This window comes from Rutidosis leptorrhynchoides, chromosome 2 (assembly GCF_046630445.1).
Source record: "Rutidosis leptorrhynchoides isolate AG116_Rl617_1_P2 chromosome 2, CSIRO_AGI_Rlap_v1, whole genome shotgun sequence".
Lineage (NCBI taxonomy): Eukaryota > Viridiplantae > Streptophyta > Magnoliopsida > Asterales > Asteraceae > Rutidosis > Rutidosis leptorrhynchoides.
The window spans coordinates 628,136,338-628,150,695 of NC_092334.1; the positions used below are offsets into that span (position 1 = coordinate 628,136,338).

Consider the following 14,358-nt stretch of genomic DNA (forward strand, 5'->3'; position numbering starts at 1 on the left):
CTTCGCCAAAAGTATTCATCATCATCGTCTACTAGTCATTCACAATCTATACATTCTGAACCATCGACAACTTTGCATTCTGAACCATCCACGGCAACTTTACATTCTGAATCTTCCAGTCACGTTTCTAGTTATGAAGAAAATGAAATCAACGATTATGAAAAGAAGCTACAAAAGGAAGTTGAGATTATAGGTAAGTTAAAGCATCTAGTAGCTATTAAATAATCGTGTTATTTTAATCTAACATTATCTCACTAATCTCATAGATGATAAAGGAAATATAATCAGGGTCGTAAAGATGAGAACAAAAGATGTGCACTTGCTTAATGTAGGGGAGAAGATTCTGGTTCATGTAAATAATTTTGATCAACCAATCAAATTTGCCGGAGGTCTATGTGGTAGGTTCATGACCTATCTTCTTCAAGAACCGAACACGAGTCTCCCTAGCGCTAGAGACTGGCGAGAATGCAAAGCAGCTTGCGGTGTAAACTTATGACAGAACTCTGGGTAAACTTTGTACTTGAAAGTTGGTATTGTTTTTTGAAAACAACTGCAGTTGGTTTACTTGAATGTTTAGAAACTGGATTTTGATTTTCATGCACTGATTCTGCTTGAATGTTTAGAACATGGTTTTGTTTTTTGAAAACAACTGCAGTTGGTTTTCTTGCTAAATCTTTCATCTTTCTGACATTGGTTGAATTGAGAATACTGTTGCTAGTTACTTAGTACTTACTGTATTGTTTGACCTGATATATTGTTGTTAATATTTGATACTGTTGCAGCGAAGATTCAGCTTACCTCAAAGTGAAAATATGGATAGAGTCCTTTTTGCTACTTGGGATCACGCGTTTAGGAGCGTAAAACATAATCTAAAGAAAAAGTTGTTTAAATCAGTTGCTGAAGAATTAAACAAAGTTAATTACATGGATGATGATGTTGCACATGGTAGAGTATATACAGAAGATGAGCTTTTGGAAGGACTTGACTTGATCGAAGCACCACCTAACTTCACAGATTCTCAATGGAATTTGTATAAATTACATCTTTTATCACAAACTGCAAAGGTAAAAAATGATCTATATCAACCTAACTTTTGGGTATAATTTAATAAGTAAAATGATTTTTGAATGTGATTATCAACCATGTGGTTATCAACCACATTCAAACAATAAAGTTTAGTTGAAAGACTCACTTTTCAATTTTACTATTTTTGTATGATCCTCTAATAAATGAACTTTAGAAACTATCACGTTGTGAGAAGAGAGCAAGGGCGGATCAAATCCATCATCACACTACTGGTGGTTGCAGCTTCGCAATGAAGAGAGATGAGTTTGTAAGTTACCAAACACCTTGTACCCGTATAATTTGTGTAAAATATGTTTGGCTCATAAATTACTATTTTTAGTTATTGATTCATAAATCTCTATTGATAAAGGACGTGAATTGTGATTAAAACTATGTAGTTATTTTTTTCAGCAAGGGCTGTCCTTTTTAGTCTTTTTTAGTATTAAGCTGGAGGATGCCAAATTTTCTTCTACAATGTTTCACCATGACAGCTTCCTATGAATTTTTAAAAGCGACCGAAAGCAGACACATGACAACCTGTAACTTGTTTTTTAATAGCAAGAACAAGCAGATATCATAAATTTAACGTACTGTTACGAATTAAGAGTTTATGAACAGATCCATGCAACCTGACCCGACCCGACCCAATTTGACCAGCATTAAATTAAATCTTTTGGCGTTTGGTATGTTTACCCAACAGCCCTGACCCACACATTGCTTCACTTGAGAAGTGCATACCCTTCCATCTAACCAAGCAAATACACCAGACCATGAGGAAAATATAGGAAAATATCTGGTGTTACTTAAATATCGTCTTCAATATTGTACTATCCCGTGTTTATTGAATATTATAAGATACTGTCCTAAGTTTCAACACTCATTATTATTTTTGTTTGATTTAAAGAAGTTGAAACACAATAGAGAGCCTAATGATCTTGAGTTCTATAAATTTGTTTATGAAAAAGAAGATGGGTCATATGTTACAGACACATCAAGAGAGCTCGTGGTATGTAAAGTACATTTATATATAGTTTTTAGCAAGGTATCATGGTACACTGAAATAAAGTTAATCTCTTGTTGTCAAGGTTGTAAAACTCGCGACTCGGGGAGTACTCGGCCGGAGGTTTTTGAGGAGTAATCGGCGACTCGGGGAGTACTCGGATGTTGACTTTTGTTGACTTTTCTAATATAACTAAATATTTTCAATATATTATAGATATATAATATATATATTAGCTATAAACAAACATTTTTAAGAATATATATATGTTAAATATATAAAATTTATAAATATATATGTTAAATATGTAAAGTTTAGTTACATATAAATATTTATTTTAATTGGAGGGGTTAGATTTGTATATATTTAATAATGAAGTTGAAAGAAAAACTAAACTTGAGGTGTTAAAATAAATAACAGTTAAACTTTAGGGGGTTTGAATGTAAGTTAAAAAATAATAAAATGACTCAGAAACCCTAGCAGTAGCAGTCACGCTACCCACTTCTTCTTCTTCAACCGCTCAGTCACCAAACCCTAAATTGTTTGTTCTCTTCATGGATGGAAATCGAGACATTACAGGTATGTTCCTTCAATTTGTTCTATCTAAACAAACAAACACATCAAATCGATTCAGAACTCTTAATTTCAATTCTGAAAAAAGTTGGACGAGAAAGTTGTTGGAGAAATTAGGGAGTTGGACGTCGATCAAAACCTTATTGAACTCAGATTAATCGTCTCCTGTTTTCCTTCATCTTTTCACTGAGTTTTCCGACGCCGTTGACCGGCATTGACCGATGTTGACCGGCGTTGACCGAGTAAATGGACGAGTTAGACACCGATTACTCGTTTTGTTCTTCCAGAGGAGTAATCGCCGATTACTCGGTCGAGTTGGCCGAGTTTTGCAACCATGCTTGGGTTTGAACTTTTTAAATTTTCAGGAACAAGCAAGTGCTCGAATTTCAAAAAAGGTATTGGCTCTTGAGAAATCCGAACCTATGAATCCCGAAAAGCAGTAAGATATTGCATGAGAAGTGATGATAGAGTTGATGGGTCCTAATAAGCCTGGACAAGCTCATCTATATGGGCATGGGGTGACTAAAACTCAAGTTACTAAATTTGCGTTTGATTTAAGAAGAATGTGGGGTGATGTTGTAACAAGAGAAAATCGTTTTTTGTTGGATAAAGTGGAATATCAAAACAAAAAGATTGAAAATCAAAATAACCAGATAGAAATGCAAAGAAAACAGATGGAAATGCAGAGCAGACAGATAGAAATGCAAAGCAGACAGATGAAGATTATGGAAAAAAAAATTGATGATTGTACCGGAGAGCTTAGGGTGTTTAGAACTGCTTTTCAAGGCGCATATGGTGCTTCTACATCGGGGGATATCTTCCATAGCTTACAGGGAGAAATATCGGGAACACAGGTTAGACTTTTTAACTCTTATAAATGTTCCTGTTCATTACCATCTTCCATGGTTGTTTTTATATACTTGGCAATTGGGTTGGGTCGGATTTGGGTCGGTTAAAATGAGTTCTGGATCAAGCACACCATTTAGGTTTTGCAAGTGTCGATGAAATATCATCTCTCATAGTTAGCTTGACTGTTGGAATGATAAGTGGTTACATAAAATAGATGTTTGATTGTCTTGTTACATGATTTTAAATGTTAACTTTTTTAATCTTTGATTATCTTACTGAAATATGAAAATAGTGTTGGTTTATTTTGGCTAGTAGAAGATATGTTTATCCCACATTGGTGGGAGGAAGATGTGAGGGGTGAGTGACTTGGTTATATAAGAGGGGCTAAGTCTTCATTCCAAATTGCACCAATCAATACACTTTAAGTATTTGATTATTTCTTTCTTTCTTACCCTTGTTTGAGAGTTGTATTAGTTAAATATTTTGGAGAGTGTAGTTGGCTTAAGAGAGTCGTCTATATCATTGTAACAATTTGTGATATAGTGTATTTCTCTCTTTGGGGGCCGGTGGTTTTTCTCCTGTTTTGGAGTTTCCACGTTAAATCTTGTGTTGTGTATTGTTCTTATTTCTTTACTATTATTGTTGGGCTGGGTGTTGGGAATTAGTGAGACCGTAATTTCCCAACAACTGGTATCAGAGAGTCAGGTTTGACGGGGGTCTCGGTTATAGGAGTCGGAGTATGCTCTGTGGTTGCCACGTGAGTGGATCGTTCACATCAGAAACGAGTTCTATTGATCGTATAGGGTATCTGGTTAGACAATATTTTTTCTGATTCGTAGTAATAGTTGGATTTGTTAGTGGCCTAGTTGTGGATTTCCGATTTAAAGGGTCCTGGCTACCTGCTACATCTTTTGGCTATTCGAAACGTGAGCAAAATCAGAGAAAGTGTTGTTTATAGGATATGGATACGATGTCGAAGTTCAGTCCAATGAGGTTTGATGTTGAGAAATTTGATGGGAGGATCAATTTTGGCTTATGGCAGGTTCAAGTCAAGGATGTGTTGATTCAGTCTGGTTTACACAAGGCTTTGAAGGGTAAACCCACCCTTGTTCCCGGCAGTGATTCTAGCAAGAAGTTCGATGAAGAAGAATGGGATGATATGGATTTGAGGGCGGCAAGTGCGATTCGTTTGTGTCTTGCAAAGAACGTGCTTGCAAATGTGCACGGGTTATCAACGGCAAATGAGCTTTGGGTTAAACTAGAGCAGTTGTACCAGGGCAAGGGCATCTCAAATCGGTTGTGTCTTAAAGAACAATTTCATACTCTGCGTATGGATGGGGGTTCAAAGATTTCAGATCATCTAAGTATCCTTAACGGTATTGTTTCAGAACTGGAGGCTATTGGAGTTAAAACGGATGATGAAGATAAAGCTTTGAGGTTGATATTATCTTTATCATCGTCTTATGAACACATGAAACCTATTTTGATGTATGGGAAGAAAACTCTGAAGTTTGAAGACGTTACTAGCAAGCTCCTATCCGAGGAGAAAAGACTGGAAGGTAACGGGGTCTCGTCATCAGGAGATACGATAGTGTTGTGTTCGGATAGGCAGAAGAGAAACTCTAGAAAGAATCTGACATGCCGGAAGTGCGGGAAGACTGGGCATGTAAGGGTTAATTGTCCCGGTGGAGCTAATCCGGCAAATGGCTCCAAAGACGCTAACATTGTCTCTGTTGTTACAGAGAGTGACGAATTCCTCTGAAGTCACGTCATCCTCATGGTGTGTCCGCGCCACCGTGGAAAGGGATGTTCGTTAGCGGTTCCACAATTACACATGGGCATTGGTTTGGCGTTGATGCAGGCTGTGTGGTGGAAACTGATGTTGTAGCTGATGGGACTTTCGGGAAAGCCAAACAGGGAAGTTGCACCATAAAGTTTCAGCTGGTTGTTCAACAACATGTGCCGAGGTGAAATGCTTGGAAAGTGATATTCTAAGTGCTATACTCTTAATGGTGGAGTATGATAATTCTTGTTAAGAGTTATGATTGTCTGTGATGACAATGATTGTCGGTTTAGACAATGTTCGATGAAGATGCAAGTTTTGTCTCTTGGGAGATAATGTCAACGGCATGAAGATGAGGATCTTGAAGTTGTCGTCGAGGAAGCGTCTACATCGGTTATCCTTGCAATGTGGAAGCATGGTTATCTTCTTCTATCCAAAAGGTGGAGATTTGTTGGTTTATTTTGGCTAGTAGAAGATATGTTTATCCCACATTGGTGGGAGGAAGATGTGAGGGGTGAGTGACTTGGTTATATAAGAGGGGCTAAGTCTTCATTCCAAATTGCACCAATCAATACACTTTAAGTATTTGATTATTTCTTTCTTTCTTACCCTTGTTTGAGAGTTGTATTAGTTAAATATTTTGGAGAGTGTAGTTGGCTTAAGAGAGTCGTCTATATCATTGTAACAATTTGTGATATAGTGTATTTCTCTCTTTGGGGGCCGGTGGTTTTTCTCCTGTTTTGGAGTTTCCACGTTAAATCTTGTGTTGTGTATTGTTCTTATTTCTTTACTATTATTGTTGGGCTGGGTGGTGGGAATTAGTGAGACCGTAATTTCCCAACAAATAGATGTTTAGATACACTAGGTCAAATATTCACAGCTCAGTTTTCGGATGGTTTAGATACGTTGAGTAACTTGTTATGTGTTTTTCGTAGATCTGAATTTCTTGTTTGTGAGAATGATGTCATGTAGCCTTTGGTTAATCTATCACTTGTTTTGTGTTTTTCTGACTAGTGGTGCACCGCGTTAGAATTGATTAGGCGAGCAGCTTTGCAGGTCACATATTGTTCAGGTTAGAATTTGTTTTTGTACCAAACAATATGTCAATGTAGATGCTTGGACAATTTTGAGAAAATTTGTGAATTTTAGATCTGCCTAAATTGTTTCACCTGCAACCTGCAAATGGGTCAACCTTCACCCTGTAATGTTTGAAATTGTTTCTCAGGATGATAAGTTTGCTTATATTTGCATTGCACTAGCTTAATTTCTGACTATTTGGTTTCTATTCTGATAGTTCATATTTTATTATATATTCTTTGTTAGACATTTTATAATTTTTTTTTTATCTATTTGATGCAGGGTAATAAGGTGGGATGTAGTCATGTGACAATAAAGATGGTGAATTTTTGTAAAGGTGATTTTAAGATATTTGGGTAGCTTTTATTATGAGATGAAACTGAGTTGTTTTGTTATGAGATGAAACTGGATTGTTTTGTTATGATGTAATTCTCTGTTTCAAAATCGTTCTCTGTAAACCAAATTCAAAATCATTCTCTGTTTTATATATATGTAACTAGTTTTTTTAGATTTTGATAGATTAGTTCATATATAATTCAGATGTTGCTGCTATGATTTTTAGTATATTATACAATATATAATACATATTTAATATTTAATATTCCGTATATATTAAATATATTAAAAATGTGAATTTAAGTTTTTGACGCTTTGTCAAAGTGTCAAAATAGAATTAGTCAAGCACGTGATGTAATTGAGCTTCTTGACATCTGGATGCGTCAAAAAAAAATATAGCTTTTGACATAGGGAAGTGTCAAAAACTTAGATGCTTTCTAACATTTGGAAGTGTCAAAAACTAATTCCATGTTAACGAACAAAATCGTCAAAAAAAGGAATTGTTTTTGATACAATAAAACGTCACAAATTTCAAACTATTTCTGACACCCATATTTTCCACGCAAAGAAGAAGCGTCAAGATTTTTATTTCTCGCAATTTTAAATGTCAAAAATCAATGTAATAAGCGTCAAAAAACCGATATTTTTTTGTAGTGAAACATATATTTATCATGTTGGGCATACATGATAGATCCACCCCTGCCTCTAGTATTATAGCCTTCCCTTTAATAATTACTAGTCCCGATCGGCCTGCGCGATGCGGCGGAGACTTTCGGCATTCATACTCATATAATGTAGCGTTGTGTATGTACAGAGACGGAAACGGGTCATGTGTTACGATTCGTTTTAGATGTAGGTTTGGTCATCATTTTTGAAAAAGTGTCCGTTTCGAACTTAGTTAGTCTCGTTTTGTTCGTAAAAATATTTGTAGTGCGAAATAGGGGTGTGCATTAAACGGTTTCGACCACGAAACCGACCGAACCAAATTGATTTGGTTAAAGTGGTTGGCTTATTTGGTTTTGGTTTGGTTTTCTGGTTTCACCTGAAAATATTAATGGTTTTCGGTTTGGATTTGGTTTGTAAAATGATCATTTGGTTTCAAACCGAAAAACCAAAATATACTACTACTATTTATGGTATATATACTGTATATTAAATATATTAAATATTTAATTTATTTTTATCTATATTGATATTGTGTAAAATTGAAACCATGTACCTAATTTTTATCCATTATTCCATACTGTGAATTTTTTGTACCTGGAAATTTAGTTGCTATTGTTTTCGTTTTTATTTCTATGCTACTAGTTTTTTGCACGGTTCGTTGATATAGTTTAGATTGTAAATATAGGTTATAGTGCATGATTGACATTAAATATTGTATAAATTGTGTACTTATAGTTTAATCAATAAAATATGTTTGCTTTTCTTTATAAAAAAAAACTACACACTATTTTATCAATGAGTTTTAATTTGGTTTAACCGAAACCGAACCATGTAAACCGATTTCTTATTTGGTTGGATTTATTTGGTTTTGTCAAATTTGGTTCGGTTATTGGTTTTCAAAAATATTTTTGAAAACCGAATAAATCAAACCGAATAAACCACATAAACCATAAATCAATTGAATGAAGACCCCTAGTGCGAAACCAATTTGTGAAAAGACAGAAAATTTGTCTGGACCTTCAATCCCACGAGTTTTAGCATGTAAGGATAAATTATATCCCCTCAGGCCACCACCTTTCAAAGTCAAAGTCAAAGAAACTTGTGGTTGGCTAAAAAAAGCTTCAACCGAAGCATATCAAAATATCAAATAATTGTTCGCTTAAAAAATAACTAGTGTACTACATATCATTAAACTCCCCGATGTATCCTTATTTATTAATCTCAATCATTTATTTCTAAATAAAATCCTTCAATTAATCTTGTCTTGACTTGAATTTTTGAGTGCAAAATTGACAATTATTAAACCTATTTTGAATCCAATAAAATTTGGTAAGGGAAATAAATTTTGGGACGGAGTAATATATTTTTTATTTCAATATGGAGACCTATATACCTGTAGATGTTGCTATTGCCTTAAAGGCAAACTGCTTCCTACGTGTAGTATGGCTTGCCGGTTGACAGGCCTACAGTGTACCCTGCAGACGGGCTTATGCGTGGACACTACCGCTGGACGGGCTTACATGTACTCCTTGCGGAGTGACGGGCTTATATTCGTACATTGACTGCAGACGGGCTTATGTGCGTATACTGGCGGCTGACGGTCTTGCATATACGCACTGCCGGTTTACGGGCTTACATGCACTCCTTGCCTCCTGACAGGCTTACATTCGTACATTGCATGTAGACGTGGCGCGGTGACGCGTCCCGGTTGACGGACCTGACCTTATGAGGTTCGGGTGATGACGTTGACTATACGTCATCCGGCTACCGTATGCCGTGAGCGTATCTCTTTGGGACGTTTTTCGTGATTTTACGGTTAACGGATAAGGGTATCCGTTATGCGCATCATTATGTATAATATGTATTATATGTTCGTCGGTTCGGAGTTCTGGAGCACATTGCTTGGACAGTTGGACTATCATATTTCGGATATTTGGAGAACAACGTAAGTTACATATATATATATATATATATATATATATATATATATATATATATATATATATATATATATATATATATATATATATATATATATATATATATATATATTGGTAGGATCAAGGGGGAAGTAACCAATCGGGGGGAAGAGGGGGAAGCAAATTTTTTTTTTCTTCTTTTTTTGAAAAAACTTTGTTCACGAACATTATAGATTGGATGAAAATAACATTTAGTAGAGACACTTTGTGATAAATGTTTTCATTTTGGCGGGATAACGCTCGAAGAAGTAATATATAACAATTATCGTGTTTTTCGAGCGTATGTTGAGGTTTTAGATGTTAGAGTTTAGATATTAGGGTTTATAAGGTTTAGATATTAGGGTTTAGAAATTTAGGGTTTAGCGTTTAGATTTAGGGTTTAGATTTAGGATTTAGATTGAGTTTTTAACACGAACGGTTTAGAGTTTAGGGTTTAGGGTTTGGTGTTTTGGGTTTATGGAATAAACCCAAAACACCAAACCCTAAACCCTAAACCCTAAACTCTAAATCGGGCTAAATTTTTACTTCACAAAACATGAAAAAAAAAACGTTCACATTCTTCACGAACAATATTATCTTGAATGTTATTTTTGTCGATCGTTTTCCCGCCTAAGTAATAACATTCATCACAAAGTGTCTCTTCTAAATGCTCATATTTTTGTGTGATCTTGATGCCGGAAAAAAAATTCCAAAAATAAAAATAAAATAAAAAATTTATTTGCTTCCTATATATATATATATATATATATATATATATATATATATATATATATATATATATATATATATATATGGGCAGGATCAATGGGGAAGTAACCAATCGGGGGGAAGCAAAAACTTTTTTTTTTTTTGTTTTTTGAAAAAACTTTGTTCACGAACATTATAGATGAGATGAAAATATGAACATTTAGTAGAGACACTTTGTGATAAATGTTTTTATTTTGGCGGAAAAACGCTCGAAGAAGTAATATATAACAATTATCGTGTTTTTCGAGCGTATGTTGAGGTTTTAGCTATTGGGGTTTAGATATTAGGGTTTATATATTAGGGTTTATAGGGTTTAGATATTAGGGTTTAGAAATTTAGGGTTTAGGGTTTAGATTTAGGATTTAGATTGAGTTTTTAACACGAACAGTTTAGAGTTTAGGGTTTAGGGTTTGGTGTTTTGGCTTTATGGAATAAACCCAAAACACCAAACCCTAAACCCTAAACTCTAAATCGGGCTAAATTTTACTTCACAAAAATGAAGAAAAAAAACGTTCATATTCTTCACGAACAATATTATCTTGAATGTTATTTTTGTCGATCGTTTTCCCGCCTAAATAATAACATTCATCACGAAGTGTCTCTTCTAAATGTTCATATTTTCGTGTGATCTTGATGCCGGAAAAAAAAAATCCAAAAAAAACGAATTTTTTTTTGCTTCCCCCCCGATTGGTTACTTCCCCATTGATCCTGCCCCTATATAGTGGTAGGATCAAGAGGGAAGTAACCAATCGAGGGGAAGCAGGGGGAAGCAAAACTTTTTTTTTCTTTTTCGTTTTTTGAAAAAATCTTGTTCACTAACATTATAGATGGGATGAAAATATGAACATTTAGTAAATACACTTTGTGATAAATGTTTTTATTTTGGCGGAAAAACGCTCGAAGAAGTAATATATAACAATTATCGTGTTTTTCGAGCGTATGTTGAGGTTTTAGCTATTGGGGATTAGATATTAGGGTTTAGATATTAGGGTTTATAGGGTTTAAATATTAGGGTTTAGAAATTTAGGGTTTAGGGTTTAGATTTAGGGTTTAGATTTAGGATTTAGATTGAGTTTTTAACACAAACGGTTTAGAGTTTAGGGTTTAGGGTTTAGGGTTTGGTGTTTTGGGTTTATGGAATAAACCCAAAACACCAAACCCTAAACCCTAAACCCTAAACTCTAAATCGGGCTAAATTTTACTTCACAAAACATGAAGAAAAAAAACCGTTCATATTCTTCACGAAAATTATTATCTTGAATGTTATTTTTGTCGATCGTTTTCCCGCCTAAATAATAACATTCATCACGAAGTGTCTCTTCTAAATGTTCATATTTTCGTGTGATCTTGATGCCGGAAAAAAATCCAAAAAAAACTAAAAATTTTTTTTTGCTTCCCCCCGCTTCCCCCCGATTGGTTACTTCCCCTACATATATATATATATATATATATATATATATATATATATATATATATATATATATATATATATATATATATATATATATATATATATATATATATATGTGTGTGTGTGTGTGTGTGTGTGTGTGTGTATATGTGTGTGTGTGATGCTTGGGCATGCTTTCTGATTACAAATTATTTGTATTACAACATATTGATGCTTGGGCATGCTTTTGGATATCATGGCGCAATCGGCTTGTGAAGACAAAGGGTGAGTATATGGGTTTGTAGATGGCTGGAAGTGGCCCAGCCGAGTGACCCCGTCATGGTTCGGAACTAGATGGATGATCATGCCCATGGGATTCTTGGACCATTTAGTGAAGTTCCAGACGTACGATAATCCACCGCCACAAGAGCCGAAGCAGAAAAAGAACCCGGTACCCGCACCAGCATTGACCGAGCCAGAATGCCAGATCACGGGTCAATCGGATTCATTGGATTACATGTACTTGATTGGGATAGGAGACGGATCTGATGAGCTCTACCCTGCATGGTCAAATGTTGATCAAGTGAGTATAAGTGATTTTTCTTTATTATATCTTTAGTTATAGAGCTCCAATTTAAACATTAAACCCAAAACACTATACTCTAAACCCTAACCCCTAAACCTTAAACTCTAAATCGTTCGTATTAAAAACTCATTACCATAAATCTAAACTCTAAACCCTAAACCCTAATTTCTAAACCGTAATTACTAAACCCTAAACACTGTTTTTCATTAATCAAAAGTCATTTTTTCTCTCTCTCTCTCTCTTTTTTTTTTTTTTTTTTTTTTTTGTTAACATACATCTGATGCATGAATAGCAGCTAACATGCATCATATGTATGTTAAAGATCCAGTTAAAAAAAAAGTTTCTGAATCTACACAATGAAAATTGATACCAACATTTTTTTTTAATCGGAGTTGTAGAACTAAAGATATAAAAATCACAAAATTACTTATCTCCTTATCCCACCAACACCCACTTAGCGTTGGATCCTTACCCTATATGTATATATGTATGTATGTATGTATGTATGTATGTATGTATGTATGTATGTATGTATGTATGTATGTATATATGTATAAATATATATATACATATGTATATATATATACATACATATATATATATATATATATATATATATATATATATATATATATATATATATATATATATATATATATATATTAGCATAGAATAGAGGGGTCAGGTCCGGTCCATGATTATCAACAATAGAGAGGGATTTAAGGTTCATTTGAGTTTAACTCTTCGGTCTGGAGTACCGTGAATAACCCCTTGCAATATGAGGATCTCAACAGGGGTGATTAAATGTAGACCCACCATAAACGGGATAGCCGGTTGTTGATGGCTCGGGTTGAATTGTAGGATTTATGTTCATAGAACGTTACCTGCAGATCAAGAGTAAGTCTAGTGATGTGCTGTAAATCCGGTAGCGCGGGTAAAGACTGCGCTAGAAGAGAAGCGTTGTTATCTCTGTTATGCTTCGATACTAAAGATAGTATATGTATTAATCAGAGTGAGTGTGAATGTCCATTTTGATGTGGCTTTGATCCTTTATTTATAGGGCAACTCTTTTTGTCTTCTATTGCCACGTAACAAGGTTGGAGGATCGTGGCCTGTCAATAGTGCTTCTTTGTGTGAGGTGGTCCGACAAAAGTAAAAAGCATTTTGTCAGGCCTGATTCCTGTCTGTCATATACACCTTGCAAGGTACAACTTCTCCTGACACGCATACGTCATCCCAACGCAAGTAAAGGTGTTGCGCCAGGCCCTTGATCTCGCGCTGGACCACTTTGGCACGCTATGTTGGTGTGACATGCATGGCAATGTATGTCTGATGCGCAACACGAGCTAATCGAGTATGTGTATCATTATATATATATATATATATATATATATATATATATATATATTATTTTTGTTTATAATTACATTTTCTAACGCTTATGTTCACTATTTTAACAATGTGTAATTGTCACAGATTTTATTCCCAGTTAGGTTGAAGGACACGAGCATTATATACTTTTAGTTGTGTCTCTAGATGGAGAAAAAGTCTTGGTTTATGACAGCTTGCCTAGCGCAGGGACCAAAAAAGAACGAGAAGACGAGATAAACAAGTTAGGAATATTACCGATGTACTTGAACGCAATTCAGTACTTTGAGGTAAAACCGTAAACCAGACTGCGTGATTACTACGAAAGGAAAGACACCACTGAGTGGAGGACTGACTATGTCAAAGTCCCTCAGCAGGCTGGTCTACTCGGTGATTGTGGGGTATGGGTATGTAAGCATATGGAGCGAGTAGTATGTCGGTTTACCTCTTCTCTGGGTGACCCCGAGGAGGAGGCAAAAGAATATAGGGAAAGAATGACAAATAATTTTCTTAAAGCTAAATTCAATCTCCAACTGGCTCCCGAACCTATTCCCCAACTGGAACAACAACAACCTTTTTTTTTTCGAAAAGCAAATCATTAATCACGAAAATAGGCTTTATGGGGCCTGACCCAGTACACGAATGGGCTAAGAGAAGCCCAATAACACACTAAAGGATTACAAATTGTAACGACCCGAATTTTTTTTCGATCGTTTTATACATATGAGATTAATATTTACATAAATTAAACATTACCAACATGATAAGCAATCCAAATTGTTGAGTCTTGTGTTTTCGAAAAGAGTTTTACACAACGTTTGACCGTCCAATATGACCGATGATATCACGAACTATATAACATACGATAATTATACGATTGTGTACATATACGTATTTATACATATTTAACATGATCTAAGGATGGTTTAACATATCATT

The 14,358-nt window shown here is 34.9% G+C and overlaps 1 protein-coding gene across 3 annotated transcripts; it reads left to right on the plus strand.

The window, feature by feature from the left end:
* Positions 1 to 7: 7 nt before the first annotated feature.
* Positions 8 to 6,841, plus strand: LOC139893626 (uncharacterized). 3 transcript variants are annotated; one of them, XM_071876798.1, is made up of 8 exons: positions 8 to 193; positions 267 to 507; positions 783 to 1,064; positions 1,241 to 1,333; positions 1,970 to 2,071; positions 3,004 to 3,492; positions 6,285 to 6,342; positions 6,630 to 6,841. In XM_071876798.1, the coding sequence occupies exons 2-6, from the start codon at positions 466 to 468 to the stop codon at positions 3,079 to 3,081; spliced, it is 597 nt and encodes a 198-aa protein (XP_071732899.1). In that variant the 5' UTR covers positions 8 to 193; positions 267 to 465; the 3' UTR covers positions 3,082 to 3,492; positions 6,285 to 6,342; positions 6,630 to 6,841. The 3 variants fall into 3 exon arrangements, with proteins under 3 accessions (XP_071732899.1, XP_071732900.1, XP_071732901.1); XM_071876799.1 differs by lacking the exon at positions 6,285 to 6,342; XM_071876800.1 differs by lacking the exon at positions 1,970 to 2,071.
* The last annotated feature ends 7,517 nt before the right edge of the window (positions 6,842 to 14,358 follow it).

Coding starts and splice junctions, on each gene's coding strand:
- LOC139893626 (XM_071876798.1), top strand. CDS start 466: ATGCAAAGCAGCTTGCGGTGTAAACTTATGACAGAACTCTGG. Junction 508..782: donor AACTTATGACAGAACTCTGG/GTAAACTTTGTA, acceptor ATACTGTTGCAG/CGAAGATTCAGCTTACCTCA. Junction 1,065..1,240: donor TTTTATCACAAACTGCAAAG/GTAAAAAATGAT, acceptor AATGAACTTTAG/AAACTATCACGTTGTGAGAA.